The sequence below is a fragment of the Semicossyphus pulcher genome, unplaced genomic scaffold (assembly GCF_022749685.1).
Source record: "Semicossyphus pulcher isolate SPU_LCO1_2020_fin unplaced genomic scaffold, fSemPul1.0.p SCAF_7, whole genome shotgun sequence".
Lineage (NCBI taxonomy): Eukaryota > Metazoa > Chordata > Actinopteri > Labriformes > Labridae > Semicossyphus > Semicossyphus pulcher.
The window spans coordinates 27,464,024-27,478,475 of record NW_027211748.1 but is presented as its reverse complement, the minus strand read 5'-3'; the positions used below and the strand labels follow the sequence as shown (position 1 = coordinate 27,478,475).

Genomic DNA, 14,452 nt, shown 5'->3' with positions numbered 1-14,452 from the left:
TTTTGACAGAAAATTAATTTATATACATGGTTATATTTTTTCGTACCACTGCTGACTTAAATAACCGTCCTGTTTACTCATAACCACTCACTTTGCAGTTAAAATGAACTCTACAACTTGGTCCGAAATAGAGAAAACAGAGAGGCCACCTGGAAAGAAAAATGTATTATATTGCCTTAAACTGAAATATTTTGTGCTATTGAGCAGTTTAATTCCAACGTATTGCCCGTTTACAATACCTAAAACAAGATTTTAGCCACTGGTCATTCACTCCGAGGAAATAGCGAACGCGGAAGTAGGTAGGAGTGAGTCCTCTCGCTCCGCCTAAACCATCTTCGACGTTAAACTGACTCGTCGGTCGACATTTTCGGCACAGCATCATCAGCGCTGACGTGAAACTACGTGAGCAGAGGCGAAGGCCGTCCACCCATACTGTAATTAGTGACGAGTCAGACTACGTAAAACTACGGTAAGTCGAAGCGAAGATGTCACATTTTGCTCAGCGGCAGGCGGGCAGAGCCTGAGGACAGTGTGCAAATACGTATACAGTGCGAAACTTTCTATTAAAACTTTGTTTTGTTTGATGAATTAACCGATCAACATGGAGTTAAAAAATGTCCTCAGTTGGCTCTACTGGCAGCAGTTCCTTTCTGCTGAAGTTTACCAAACTGCGTCAAGTGAGACGGAGCAAGATGGACTTCGGAAGTTGAGCGAATGGCGTCTCTTCAAAATAAAACATTCCAAAAATGTAACACATGAAATATCACTCAAATGTTGTTCCAAATTAACATTAGTGTCAATTGTGAAATGTGCATTCTTTAAATTGCGTTAATAAAAAAATAAGGGTGTAGATGAATAAGTGTTACATACTAGGGAACTTACAGTACGGTTTTATTTTGACTTTGCGTTAAAGGGAACTCAGTTGTTTTCCGAGTTAGTTTTTCAACTTGATAATTGAAAGTAAAATAGTATTTTGTGATACTTGTAAGTTAAAAAAAGTGGATATTGTGTTTACAAGTTGGTTAGATTTAGAAAAAGAGAAAATAAGTGCATGTTGTCTTTGGCAGGGACACCTGTGCAGCGGTACATCAAAATATTTGGATCCTGGGGGTTTCCAGGGCCTACAGTTAGGCTATTGCATAATGTTTACACAATAACGCTTAATAAGACCACATGCTAATAAAATGGGTTACTCTTTCAGTAGCAGATAATCTTAATTAGAATGCGGCTTGGGATGTTTTTTGACATGAACATTTTAGAAATATTTAAACTACAATCTTTTCATCTGCTTTTGATCTAGATCTTTACATATTTCGTCTGCTGTTATTTTCCCATTTGCAATATTTGCATTGTAACTCCTTCTGTCTGTGAATGTGAACCTGCCTGGAGTTCACTCTGCCGGCCCCACCCAGTGTCTGCCACACATAATGAGCATGAGAAAGAGATGTTACATAATACCAACTGGTCAGAAGCTGGATAAACAGCCACTGTCAACAGAGATCTTCAGACAAATCTTTTTCATTCTCACACAAAGAAGACATATCAGAACATTATGTGTACACTTCAAATGAAAGGAGACTAAATATTTACTCTGTTCATTGTGTTTGAATGTTTTGACTGGCATAAAGAGTTTTATACAAATAGGTTTCATTCACCTACCTTACCTTTGTCTTGAAATAATGTTTTAGATTTAGAGCTTGTGAAAGTGACAACTTTCAACATTAGACACAGCAACCAAGTCTTAAACGGGACAATAAAACTCAATCCATCGTTTAATCAATAAATACTAACCTGTCCAAAAATGTTTATTGCTGGTATTAAAAGGTTTACCATGTAGCTATGGTAACATAATTGATAATCTGTCTGCCTGTTTGACTAGGTGACAGACTATGGAAACCTCAGTCTCGTCAAAGCTGGACAGCAGTTTAAACGACTCGGTGACAGATGAAGACAGAGGACAGACAGAGGAGAACCACAGACAGGCTAGTCCATCTCCTGCAGACCCTCCTCAGGTACAAACACACCTTGTTATTTCTGTAAAGCCCTTTTTACATTTTCAAGTGTGAACGTCTGAATTTGTGCCCCGCAGGAGTCGGTGGCAGCAGAATCTCCTGATGTGACTGTTGTCCAGCTTTCTGATGGTGAAACATTGCAGGTCCAAGGGGTCATCCAGACCCCTCAGACCTCTGTCATACAGTCACCTCAAGTCCAGACTGCACAGGTGAGAGTCTTATCTGTCGATGCAAGTTTCCAGTCAAGTCTCAAGTAACTGAAATCAAGTCTCTCGTCTGAGACAGACGAGACTTGAGCAAGTTTCAAGTCGAGTTGTAATAATTCAAGACAACTCCAAGTCAGATCTCAAGTACTACTCCATCGGTCGGTGCAAAAGTGAAGTCCTCCTTTCGGTCAAGCGTATGTCCAACTCTAAAGTCTCTGGTTGTGTTCTACAGTGACTGTGATGTCACAGATAGTGAATGAAGGTTTAAGTACCGTGTAGGAGGTGCTACAGAGAGCCTCTTGTCCAATGTAATGTGCCTGTTAATAGGATTGACATGAGCAGTAGCAGCCGAAGTTTAAGCTCTTCAGTCTAACCTTCACTTTCAGGACACACTGTTGTTGTGTCTGGTCAGGAGGGGATCTCCACAAACTGTACGTACGGCAGACATCACTGACCTGTGAGGAGAAGCTGTGAGACACTGGTCAGAAGTCACAGTGTGATTGTGTCAGTAACTGGGGGTAGACGTGCCAATGTTTTTCAGGAGTGGGACAAAACAAATTGATGGGAAATGAAAAACCCTCCAAGGGAATTTTATTATTTAAATTCTTGCAGCAGAATTTCTCCTTTGTGCAGTCTGACATGCAAAGTGATGTCAGGAAATTTACAAGGAAATTGGTCAGAAAAGAGTTGAAGTGTGAACCAGAAGTGAAAGAGCAGATGTGCACCACAGAGTGGTTTCCTGAACTGTTTTCAAAGAACTCTATCCTATCCTCTAGTACTATCAGGGAGTTTCATTAATTACAAGTTCAACTTCATGAAGTCACTGGCTGAGCTGTCACAGTAACATTACATAAAACATACCTTTACTTTTAAGCACAATTCTGACTGAACCAGTTTAGTGGCAGTATTACAGTCATGGTTTCCGCACTAAATAAAATGACTGCATTTATCATCACTCTCATGGAGACAGTAAATATGGCAGATCAGATATTAACTTTTCTTCTTATTTACAAAAGAGACAAAGATATTTGGGGACAATGATATTTATTTGTTTGTTTATTTATTAAGATCCCCATTAGCTTCTGTCTTTAACAGAAGCTACTCTTCCTGGCGTCTCCATTATTTTATTAACGAACATTTCATAGCTGGATTACACACATCCATAACGTTCATACTCACAGTACAACAAAAATCAACACAAGCTCAAAAACATATACATGCAATCGCTCTGCATAATCATTGATCTCTCCGATATTAGAGAAAAGAAAGTACCTTAAAACGTATCCACTAAAAAGATTGGATCGATAGCCCGAAGTCCACTCCCAATGTCCATTTCATATCTTCCAGATCTTCTGAAGTATATAATCTATAGTGTTCTACCTGATTCCTTAAATAAATACATACAATCTTAACTTTTTATGGAAAGACGTTTTATCACTTTGGCTTGGTTCCATGCCACCATTGCTCGATAATGTACCGTCCTCTGTATTAAACTAGTTCTACAGGGAGGCATCAGAAAAGGACTGTCGAGTAGAGTTCTGATGTCTGTCTGAGAAAAGGACAGTTTACTGTAAAGCATTTCTGGAGTTTCGGTTATAACAATATTTCTAATAAAACACACTAAAGAATAATGTAACCTACTTTTCACAACTAACCAGGCCGAACTATTATTCACTGAACTTTCTCTTGTTCTGTATGGGCAGAACAATGCGAGCGGCTTTGTTCTGTGCTACTTGCAGACTATTTAAGTTGGTTTCCATTGTGGTGGACCAAATAACTGAACAATAATCTAGCTGTGATAATACTAATGCCTGGACTAATCGTTTAACCAACCATCTAGGCATGAACTTCCTACAGTGCTTTACAGCAGCCATACTTCTGCACAGTTTTAACAACATTTGATCTATATGGCTGTTCCAGAACATTCCATGATCAACAGTCATCCCTAACTACTTAGCTTCTGTTACCTGTTCAACATCTGTACTTCCTATCCTTAAGTGTAAAGTAGGTGCGTCTCTTAACAAATGTTTTGGGCCAAGAACCGTATAATGATATATTATTATTCATTCAATGTGTCAAGGGACAATAATAGGAGTATTGGAAGCACCAGTTACTTTATTCTCTCTTTGGGCAGAGATGTGTGACAGTGGACGCCACCCAACATTATGTGTAACAGTGTGGATTGAACAGCCACAATGGGTGAATGCAAGTTTTCCAGTGGCTGGCTTGATAATGAAAGGTATGAAGCCTGGCAACGTGATAGCATATATAGCCAGAAGGTAAGATACATGTTAACATTTGGGTTTTAAAACCATATATTTAGCAGATAAACAACAAGGTCTAAAATAAGGTCAAATGATGGAATTTCAAGTCAAAAACGTGTCGGAGCCTCGTGTGTTTGTTTCTCTAAATATTTGGAGCCAGATGCCTGACACACTGTGTGCATCAAGAATAAAAACTGTGTGCAAAGAGACACAAAAAGTTGCAGTCATGTGCCACCAAACTTCATAAAACTTCAGGACTACAGGCCTAACCTCCCCTCTGAGAATTAGTGACACGCCCCTGTTTACCTGGCATAAATCAGCCTTTGTCTGACACAGGCATTGTCCTCGCAGTGCCAAAGCAGACTGTGTGGAGGTAACGCACCACCGGTGTGAGTCATAACATCTTACTGGTTGATGACACATAACTAGGTCAAACTCATGTTTGTTTTAATCCAACCTTCAGGTGACAAAATGTAAACCTTTTCATTGGTGCTGTAATGAGGAGGGTTGGTGTTGACTTGCACATTCACAAATAATAACACAGGTATAAGGGTAATATAATCCTAACATTGATTTATACAGCACTTTTACAAAATCCAAAAAGCTACAAAGGGCTTCATGGAGACAGCAAAAGAAGTAATAAAACACCAGGTTGTTAAAGAAAATGTCAGTAAAAACAGGAAAAGAAAAGCAATTTTAAAAGACAACTCAAGTAAAATGAAGAGATGTTGCCAGATTAAAGGGAACATAAAAGAGATTATTGACCCACCTGAGGCCCTGACAACGCTCTGTCCCCTTTAAATCTCAGCACCACTTTTGAAACATACAAAAGACCTAAAAGCCGAAGATGCACATGCTTTACAAAGAGGTCAGAGATAAAGCGGGGCGGGGGGGGGTAAGGCCATGAAGAGCCTTGAAAGTAATCAGTAAATTCTTCTAGCTGTTCTCAAACATACTTGGAGCCAGTGTAAAGAAGACAGGTGGGATGTGATGACGTTTTTTTGGTTCTGGTTAAAAGTCTATTTCCTACAGCCTGCAGTTGATCAATGCATTTTAGTGGGATGGGATGAGATGAAGACGTGTGTAATTGTCTCTGTGTCATAAAGCTCCGTTAAGACTCTGTTGAGACATGTGATGTGTTGAAAAGATTAAGGTTCCTTCTTTGACGTCATCCGTGTCTTCTCAAACACATCCCACTGTGCTCATAAAAGCCTGCGTGCAGAACACATCACCCCCCCAGTAATAACATTTCACACCAACGATGTTGCCAAAATTTAAGAACACAATCGTGCCGATTACTCACCTCTTTTAAAATATTTCCTGCTCTCTACAGATTGCTACGGCAGCAGAGCTGCGGGATGACGGGTCAGCCACAGACACCCAGAAGAGACGAGAGATTCTCTCCAGACGTCCATCTTACCGGTGAGAAGACGTCAGCAGTAAGCAAGAGCGTGTTAAACAGCATGTGGTGATGTTGATATTAACGTGTGGAATCACTTTATTTAACTCTCCTATCCTGTAGGAAAATACTCAATGAGCTCTCATCAGATTCTCAGGCAGTTCCTAAAATCGATGAAGAGAAGACGGAGGAGGAGGTGCAGGTCTCAAGTGCAGCCTCAGCATCAGTGCCGACCTCTATCTACCAGACCAGCTCAGGACAATATAGTCAGTACACACACAAACAGGAATATAGCTGCAGTTCTTTTTCTCAAGTGGATATTTAATGTCATGTATGAAGTAGTAAAGTGGACAAACCCCCACCTTAATTTACATTTGGAAGTCTTTCATGTTCAAAGTCTCTTAGAAAATCAGACAACACTTCACACTCATTGGATATGAATATTAAATGACATGTTCTCTATCAGTTAATTGGGGCAAATGGCTTCAAAAACAACAGAGCCCCAGTGCTGTTGCTCTGGAGAACATGGAGTACAACCACAAACACTAATCCCAACTGCAGCATTAAAGAATATATCCTTACTTAAGCCAATCAGGAACAAGATAAAAACACAGAGTTGAAACTGCATTTGTTTCAAATAGATTATTAGATTTACAGGAACATCATTTTAAAAATGGCCTGCTGCAATGCATCTTGGGAGTTTAGATGGACTTATTAAGAATAATACTACAATTGTGCAAGTTTTAGAAATTGTATACTGGGAAAGGATGTAAAAAAGAACCAAAAACAAAAAGACACATACATTAAAGTACATTTTCATGTAAATAAATGTCTGTTAAGTCTCTATCTATCGCTGAATGAGGTAACACAATGGTGATTGAGCCTATGGCCCACTGATGAAAGCCTTTACATTTGCAGTATTACAGACTGGGTGTCACAAGCGGCGCCCAGTTAGTGACGCGTTTTCCATCAGCCAGCAGTGGTTGGTCTGCCAGAGAGGGTAGGCGGAGCTAAGCGGCTGCTTTTCCGCTCTCTGCAAGTGTTGCGAGTAAACAGTAATCTACTATGGCTGAACAAACACAGAAAAGATGGATGACTACAGATACAACTTCTAAAAGAAGTGAAAATCCAACTTAAAAAATTAACTCAAAAATTACAACTTAAATACGTGTTCACATTAGGCTTTTCACATACAGTTCTAATATAAAGTCAACTGTTTACTATTCTTTTTTTATTCTCACATTTTCTGAATGAAACTTTTGCTTTCTAAACCCAAACTAGATATCTTACATAACAACACCTCCCACTTTGCTAACCCATTACATTTAGTCTGCAGTCTAGTGATAACTAAACTCTGTCACCCCACAGTCACGTTCACTCAGGGGAGAGCCATCCAGCTAACCAGCCCGGGACTTGAGGCCCTGACAGCCAGCTCTCCAGCCCCGCAGCCTGGAGCCACAATCCTGCAGTGTGCCGCTCATCCTGGAGACTCCCCGCAGCAGTTTTACATCCAGGGAGGACAGATGCTCGTCCAAGGTAAGGGTCACCTGATTTTGGTGAAATTAACTTGAGTGACTCATAATTTGGATCCTGTATGGTTTAGACACGGCAGAAAAATGAGTGAAATTTCTGCTGTGTATAGATTTATATTTTGCTGAAATACATTTACAAATAACTGACATCTGGCAGCGTTAAGAGAAACATCCATCTCTTCAGCGAAACATCATAAATTGAGGCTTAGATGATGTATGTAAATCAAATTTAAATTGATAATCCCTAAGTGAAATCCTGGGATTAAGATCTAGATAGAAACGTGCTGGGTACACCCTCAGCCCTGGGTTAGAAGAGCCACAGCACACATGAGGTGTCTCAGTTTGAAAGGAAAGTCGTGAATGAAACTCTCCTGACGTCTTTCACCTGTTTTTAGAGCACACATTGAATCAGTAACATTTAACTGATGCTGTTTCTGGGCCATCACAGAAAAAACATGGCAGCAGGGCCCACATACCAATGACTCATACATGTGCTAATTCATCACCATCACCTTGTCATCACCATGAGGACGGCATTCTTAGAGGCTGTGAAACATGGACTAATGGGTGGCCTGTTAGACTGCCTCGTGGGCAACGTTTCAAGGACAATATGGGGAACATGAAAAGAATAACAGTCAGTTGTTTCTTTTTCTTTCAAGTGACATATACGACTCCGACTTCCTCCCACTGTCCAAAGACATGCTCATTAGGTTCACTGGTGACTCTAAATATCCCGTAGATGTGGGTGTAAGCATGAAAGGTTGTCTGTCTCTATGTGTCAGCCCTGTGAATGCCCAGGGTGTACCCCACCTCCATGACAGCTGGGATAGGCTCCAGCCCCCCGCGGCTCTGAAGAGGATAAGCGGTATAGATAATGGATGGATGGAGATGGAGAATTGTTGGATTTCTTACACAAAGCTAACATCTAAACAGATGTTCAGTCAATAACATCACACGTTAAAATCATTTCTGTTTATATCCTCAGAGGCAGCAAAGCTATACACTCAAATCATCCCATATGCCCACACATTTGGAATATGCCGGTAAATTTTTGTTTTCATTTTTGTTTGATCGTGTACTGAAAAGAGCATCGTTTTTAACACTTTAAAATCTAGTTAGCTTAAACTGCTAATCTCAAAGATCTCAGTTTCGTTCTCTTTGGCGGCACCTGTGGCGATAAACGGTAATTGCGGGAGCACACTTCCCAGATATCCAGACAGTGTTGCATGTGTGACGTCCACGGTTGGCTCTGGTTGTAACTCTTTGGATTTTCACTTCTTGTTGAAGTTGTATCTGTAGTCATCCATCTTTTCTTTGTTTGTTCAGCCATAGTAGATTACTGTTTACTCGCAACACTTGCAGAGAGCGGAAAAGCAGCCGCTTAGCTCCGCCTACCCTCTCTGGCAGACCAACCACTGCTGGCTGATGGAAAATGCGTCACTAACTGGGCGACGCTTGGGATTTATTCTGCGAACGTCACCACAGACGCCCAGTCTGTGATGCTGCAAATGCAAAGGCTTTCATCAGTGGGCCATAGGCTCAATCACCATTGTGTTACCTCATGTTACAATGTTACAATTTCATTTAAGAGATGCTATCGTTCAAAGCGACGTACATCTGAGAGTTAATACAACACAAGCAATGATTGAGACAGGAGGGAACGAAGTCAGTAAGAGCCAACAGCTTCCAGTGCGATCAGACATTGGTGCTGACAGGCAGTGTATAAGGTTTTTTTTTTTTTAAATAATAATAATAATCTTCATCAGCAAGATCAACCAGATCAGTATAGTCATCATCATCATCATGAAGTCATCATCATCAATAGCATCAATATCATTAAGTGCAGAGGTGTTCATTTAAATGAAAATCTTGTAGATTATTACTTTAAAGTTAATTCTTTTAAGCTTAAAGCTAATTTTCTTTTGCTGTTGTGAGCCTTTGTCAAAATTGAAACATCACATAGTTATAAAAATGATTTAAAAAACATCAAAGAAACACTAAAATAACTCTTTAATCTTCTCTTTTCTTCAAGGTGTCTAATCCTTTTGTCCCTTCATCAGTTTTGATGCCTTTAAATGTTTATTTAAAGTCTTTGTTTGTGGCATTAATGTCTGAGGCAACAGATGTTCACAGTGGTGGCTCTGTCAGGCACTGATTACTATACGTTAGCTCTTATGTTTCAGCTTCTGTGGGTTCATTTCTATGTGGCAGCTTTCAAACCGCCCCACAAACTACCAAGGTACTCGCCCTCTTCAGAAGAAACTGCTTTATCTGTTACCGGAAATGTAAAAAGCATCACTTCCTGTGTGGCAGAGGATTTTCCCACCAATCAATAAGTCAACCACATCTTCGAAAACAGAAAAAAGATCGTTTCACAGGCTTTGTTTAATAACTGTTATCCTGTAAAATTAAGCAATAGGAGTTATAAAACCTCAATTATGTGCATTTCCTCCGTCATATCTCCCCCTTTGACACAAACACAAAAAAATAACTTCAATCAGGGTGCTCAACAGTTTGCATGGCAGCCACTTGGGACACAATATCCTCTTGTTTGTTGAGCGTCTCTCTAGTTGCGTCACTAGTGCTAAAAATACACCCCCTTCTCTCCCTCCCTCTCTGCCCGGCTCACATTGTGCTTCTCTACTTCAGCGTCTGATCAGCAGGAGGGGAGGGAGGGAGGGAGGGAAGGGAAGGGTGGGAGGAACTCTAATCCAGTGTGTTTTACTGACTTCAGCGGGCAGGAGTGATGTCATTGTGATGTCAATGCCTGTAATTGTAATCGGGCTGCAAAGTTGACGAGTGAGCACTCTGATTCAGAGAGAGCTGAGAGGGAAAAGGGAGAAGAAGGAAGAGAGGTTCTCGTGAAGAAAGAAGACTCACAGGGGAGAAGAGTGTTTTCTCGTGTGTTGTGGTGTTTTTGCTGCCGTGGTGCTGGATTATTGGAGACACGAGATGGCTGTCACTGGGGATGAGACTGAGTCAGGTACTTTTACGTTGTATGTGCAAAAGTTTGTTTCTTTAACTCCTGCTGCCTTTTAGTGACATGGTTTTGCATGTTGGTCAGCTATGTTACAATTATTATATTAAGTATTCTTAAGGTTACAATTGAAAGTAAGCAAAAAGCTGAAAATAAGACGTTTTAGTGCATAATTTCTCAAACCGCAGGAGCAAATTGTTTCTTTATCCTGCTGTAAGAACAGCTTTTTCTTGCGCAGAAATACACATGACATTTAAACTACTTTGGACTCTGGAATTGAGGAAGAAACACGCCACAGATCGGACAGCTGTCCTCCCATTTCAACACAGGAAAAGCAGAATGACAGTTCAGGGCAGCGTTGCGAAAAAAGGGACAAAACACATCCAACAGGTCAAAAAGTGTTTTGTTAGTTTGCTCAACTCTGTTCCTGTCAGTCGGCTTCCCGCCGTTACACATACACACATACATACGCACACTTTACTCTCTAAACCGCTCCAATGGTTGTCAGGCAGAACGACAAGAAGGGGAGGTAGTAAGAAGTAAAGGGGCGGGTGGCAGTGAGGTGGTGGTGGTGGTGGGGGGGGGGGGGTAAGATAGCCGTCAGTTTGACGTCACTCCAGTTTCCTGGAACAGAGGCCAGGCATGGAAGAGGGAATGCAAAACGGGCGAGTGAGACGCACACACTGACGTCAGCACTGCGCGAGTCACTCTGTTATCACAGTGAGAGAGACAGAGAGAGAGAGACGCGGTGTGTCTGTGCCTGTGTGTGCGTATACTCTTTCTGTCTCTCTGTTTGAACGAGTGTGTGTGTGTGTGTGTGTGTGTGTGCGCGCGAAGAGGGGGGAGAGTGTAGAAACTTCTCAGGAACAAAGTGACAAAGAGAAACTGAAATGCTGTTAGAGAGAGACAGCAGGCCAAGCAGTCAACAGTTGAGTCATCTCATTGATGACACGCACAGCACATTAACCTCATGCACAAAGCTGCTTTTCTCCATAATCAGTGTCACTTTACTGACAAACACAGTGAACTACCGGTTATCAGGAGCAGACGGTGGTTCACGGTGTGGTAAACAAAACATCACCTCACAAACACCAACCGATTCTTGCAAGTCCCTGGAGGAAAGTCTTATTTGTGCACGCGAAACATTCATTCCTTCCCTGGAGTTAATAACAAATGCAATGTAGTTAACATTTAACTGTGTGTTCAGGGCAGGTTTAGTCCAGAGTGTGGCCATGGGGCTCTACCCAATATCAGAAGAAGCTTATTTTTAGTTGTATTAAGCACAGTTCTATGTTTATCTATCTGATAGCAGCTAAAGCTAGAGAGAATTGAAGGTAGGATGAAAGTGAAAACCTGAGTATTAATGTGATGGAATAAACATCAGCTGCCAGAGGAGCTCCTCCCTAACTGTCCACAAAAACCAGTAGCTTCATATTCTAATGATACAGCCTCTGGACACTCATCTGTCCGCATGAAATTTAGCATTTCAAAAGCAGAAACAACCAACAAGTGCATACAACTGATTAAAAAAACCCTCCTGACACCTACTCTGCAGTGTAAAGATATTAGTATATGTGTTTCAAAACAGACCTCTTTTTCTTTTAGCCAGCATCTAGTAGCTATTAAAGGAACTCCAGTGTTAATCATGTTAAAAAGGCTTCTGACGAGTGTTTTGCGTCTCGCTCGCTAATGGATCTTGTCAGAAGAAGATGTTCTGAGAGTGTACATTTAACAGACTCCACCACTCACTTGCCCCTGCCTATAATATCTGTGGATAAAGACACAGATGGAACAAAAAAACCAAAAAGAAATTGGTAAAAAAGGTAATTTAGGGATAAAGACCTGTTCATAACAGAGGAAGCTGGTCTTTTAAGGCAGGAAGGAGAATGGATAAACTCTTTTGTCTTTCAGCATCCTCTGAAGACGTACTTGCATTTTAACTGTATTTTTTAAGGGGGTTATATTAAGAAAGAGAACAATTAAATATGGAAAAATCTGAAAGTCCTAACACTTTTTATCCATCTCCCACCACAGCTGCCACTGGAGACATCCCTGCCTACCAGCTGCGCTCGCCCAACTCAGGCCTGGCCCAGAGCATCGTGATGGCTGCCTCGCCGAGCTCCATGCAGAGCCCCCCAATTCAGCACGCTGAGGAGATCACCCGCAAGAGGGAGGTCCGGCTGATGAAAAACAGGTAGGAGACGGTGCCAAACTTTAGGATTGAAAACATCACAATAAACAAGATGTAAGGAAAATAATCTTGGTGATTCTTAAAGGGATCACAGAGAGCGTGAGGAAGGTTACTGTAATATGTCGTTTATGGAGAGAAAATAAGCTTGTGTTTTTTGCATAATAATTCAAAAATGAAGTCATGCATTGAGTGTATTGAGGATTGAGTGTTATTTTCTCTACAGGAGTCATTAATTTCAAATTCATGCAGTGAAAAGAAAAGACTCACGCGGGGCTCCTTTAACAGACAGTTGCTCAAAGTTTGACGTTTAGTTTTTTTGGTTTAAGCGATTTAAAGCTGCGGCGCACACTGCTTTTATAGATTTGCAAATATCTCTGTGCCCCTTGATTGTTCATGATTCATAGGGCAATGCTGCAGGAGGAAAAATAAATGGTTTTGTGGGAAAATATGGACTTAGCTCGTCTCGCCTTAGACACATCTGCTCCCCTGGATTGTGCTTAGCTTGCATTTTGTGTGCAGCCTTAATTATATTTTCATCAAGTGACTCAAACATATTTTCCCCCCTTCTCTTCCTCTCCAGGGAGGCAGCTCGCGAGTGCCGCAGGAAAAAGAAAGAGTATGTCAAATGTCTGGAAAACCGCGTGGCCGTGTTGGAAAACCAAAACAAGACCCTGATTGAAGAGCTGAAAGCACTGAAGGACATTTACTGCCACAAAGCCGAGTAGCGGCGGCTGCTTGTGGTCACGGGCTGAAGACAGGGCCCGTTTACAAACTGCTACAGCCAAACAAAAAAAAAAAAGAAAAGACTCTGGAACAAAAACTGCTTTGACCGTCTTTGTTTCTCTGCTCACTCAGGCCTGGTTTGCGCTGAATTCAGACACAAGTGTCTCGGGGAATTCGAACAGCTCGAGCTTGCCAGTTTTGCTCTTGTTCTTATCTTGTGCTCTTTGCATGTGAAGACTCAAGTGTCGCACACACTATGCTTGTTGTCGCGTTTGTGCACGGGGCGAAAGCCAGCCAATGAGAGCCAGCTGAAGAAGAGGAACAGGAAGAGGAAATACAGGTGCTTCCTGAAAATGTGCGGCTCACGTACAGAGATTATGAGAACCCATGACGGGTCAGCCAGTTCTCGCTACCAGCAAGTTTCTCTGAGGTCGGACGAGGTGCACACGAATCTACGCAGATCCACCACCAGCTGTAACAAGGCAACTCAAAAGTGTTTACCTGATCACGTCATCTGTGTTCAGTGCTTTTGTCTTTGGTTGTTTCATGCATTCCTTCAAGCAAAAACACAGTAATGAGAAATAGCTTCAAGCATCTCATCAGTGAAGTGATTTCCTGGTTTTTGTGTGGAAGTTTTGATTTTGTCGAAAAGGTTTTTCAAGATGAAAATCTCTTATGTTCGGCTTTTTATGCCCAGAAGTTCCAAATATATTTCAGAAATGTAGAAAGGAATTATCAGGATCCAATTTGTTTTGCAAAAGTGCAGAAGAATCTTAATTTTTCACCATTACAGGAAGTTGAATGTAGTATTTGAAATGTTTCAAAGCACAGAAAAAGTACCAAAGTGTCAGTTTGGGTATTATCAAAATGTAGATCCCATTTATCCAGAGTGTTTCACGCCACACGTTTGTATATTCTACGATTGAAATGTAACCTGTTAGCTAGTTGTTAATTCTGTTAATTATTGTTTACTCTCTCCTTAAGACTTTTGTTGTTTAACAGCCATCATCAGATGACTCATGACTCAGAGTGTTGTGCTTTACTGTCAACAGGTTTTGTTCATCAAACGATTGATATCCATCGTGGTATTAAACTGTATTTGATTATGGCTGGATATTTATAATGCTCTGTTTAAAGGGTGACGCCAA

The 14,452-nt window shown here is 41.1% G+C and overlaps 1 protein-coding gene across 2 annotated transcripts; it reads left to right on the top strand.

Moving 5' to 3' along the window:
- Positions 1-418: 418 nt before the first annotated feature.
- crema (cAMP responsive element modulator a) lies at positions 419-14,452 on the top strand. Of its 2 annotated transcripts, XM_069684403.1 has the most exons (8): positions 419-469; positions 1,880-2,027; positions 2,093-2,221; positions 5,816-5,904; positions 6,005-6,147; positions 7,250-7,417; positions 12,425-12,584; positions 13,162-14,452. In XM_069684403.1, the coding sequence occupies exons 2-8, from the start codon at positions 1,890-1,892 to the stop codon at positions 13,304-13,306; spliced, it is 972 nt and encodes a 323-aa protein (XP_069540504.1). In that variant the 5' UTR covers positions 419-469; positions 1,880-1,889; the 3' UTR covers positions 13,307-14,452. The 2 variants fall into 2 exon arrangements, with proteins under 2 accessions (XP_069540504.1, XP_069540503.1); XM_069684402.1 differs by lacking the exons at positions 419-469; positions 1,880-2,027; positions 2,093-2,221; ... (1 more) ...; positions 6,005-6,147; positions 7,250-7,417 and adding an exon at positions 10,124-10,396.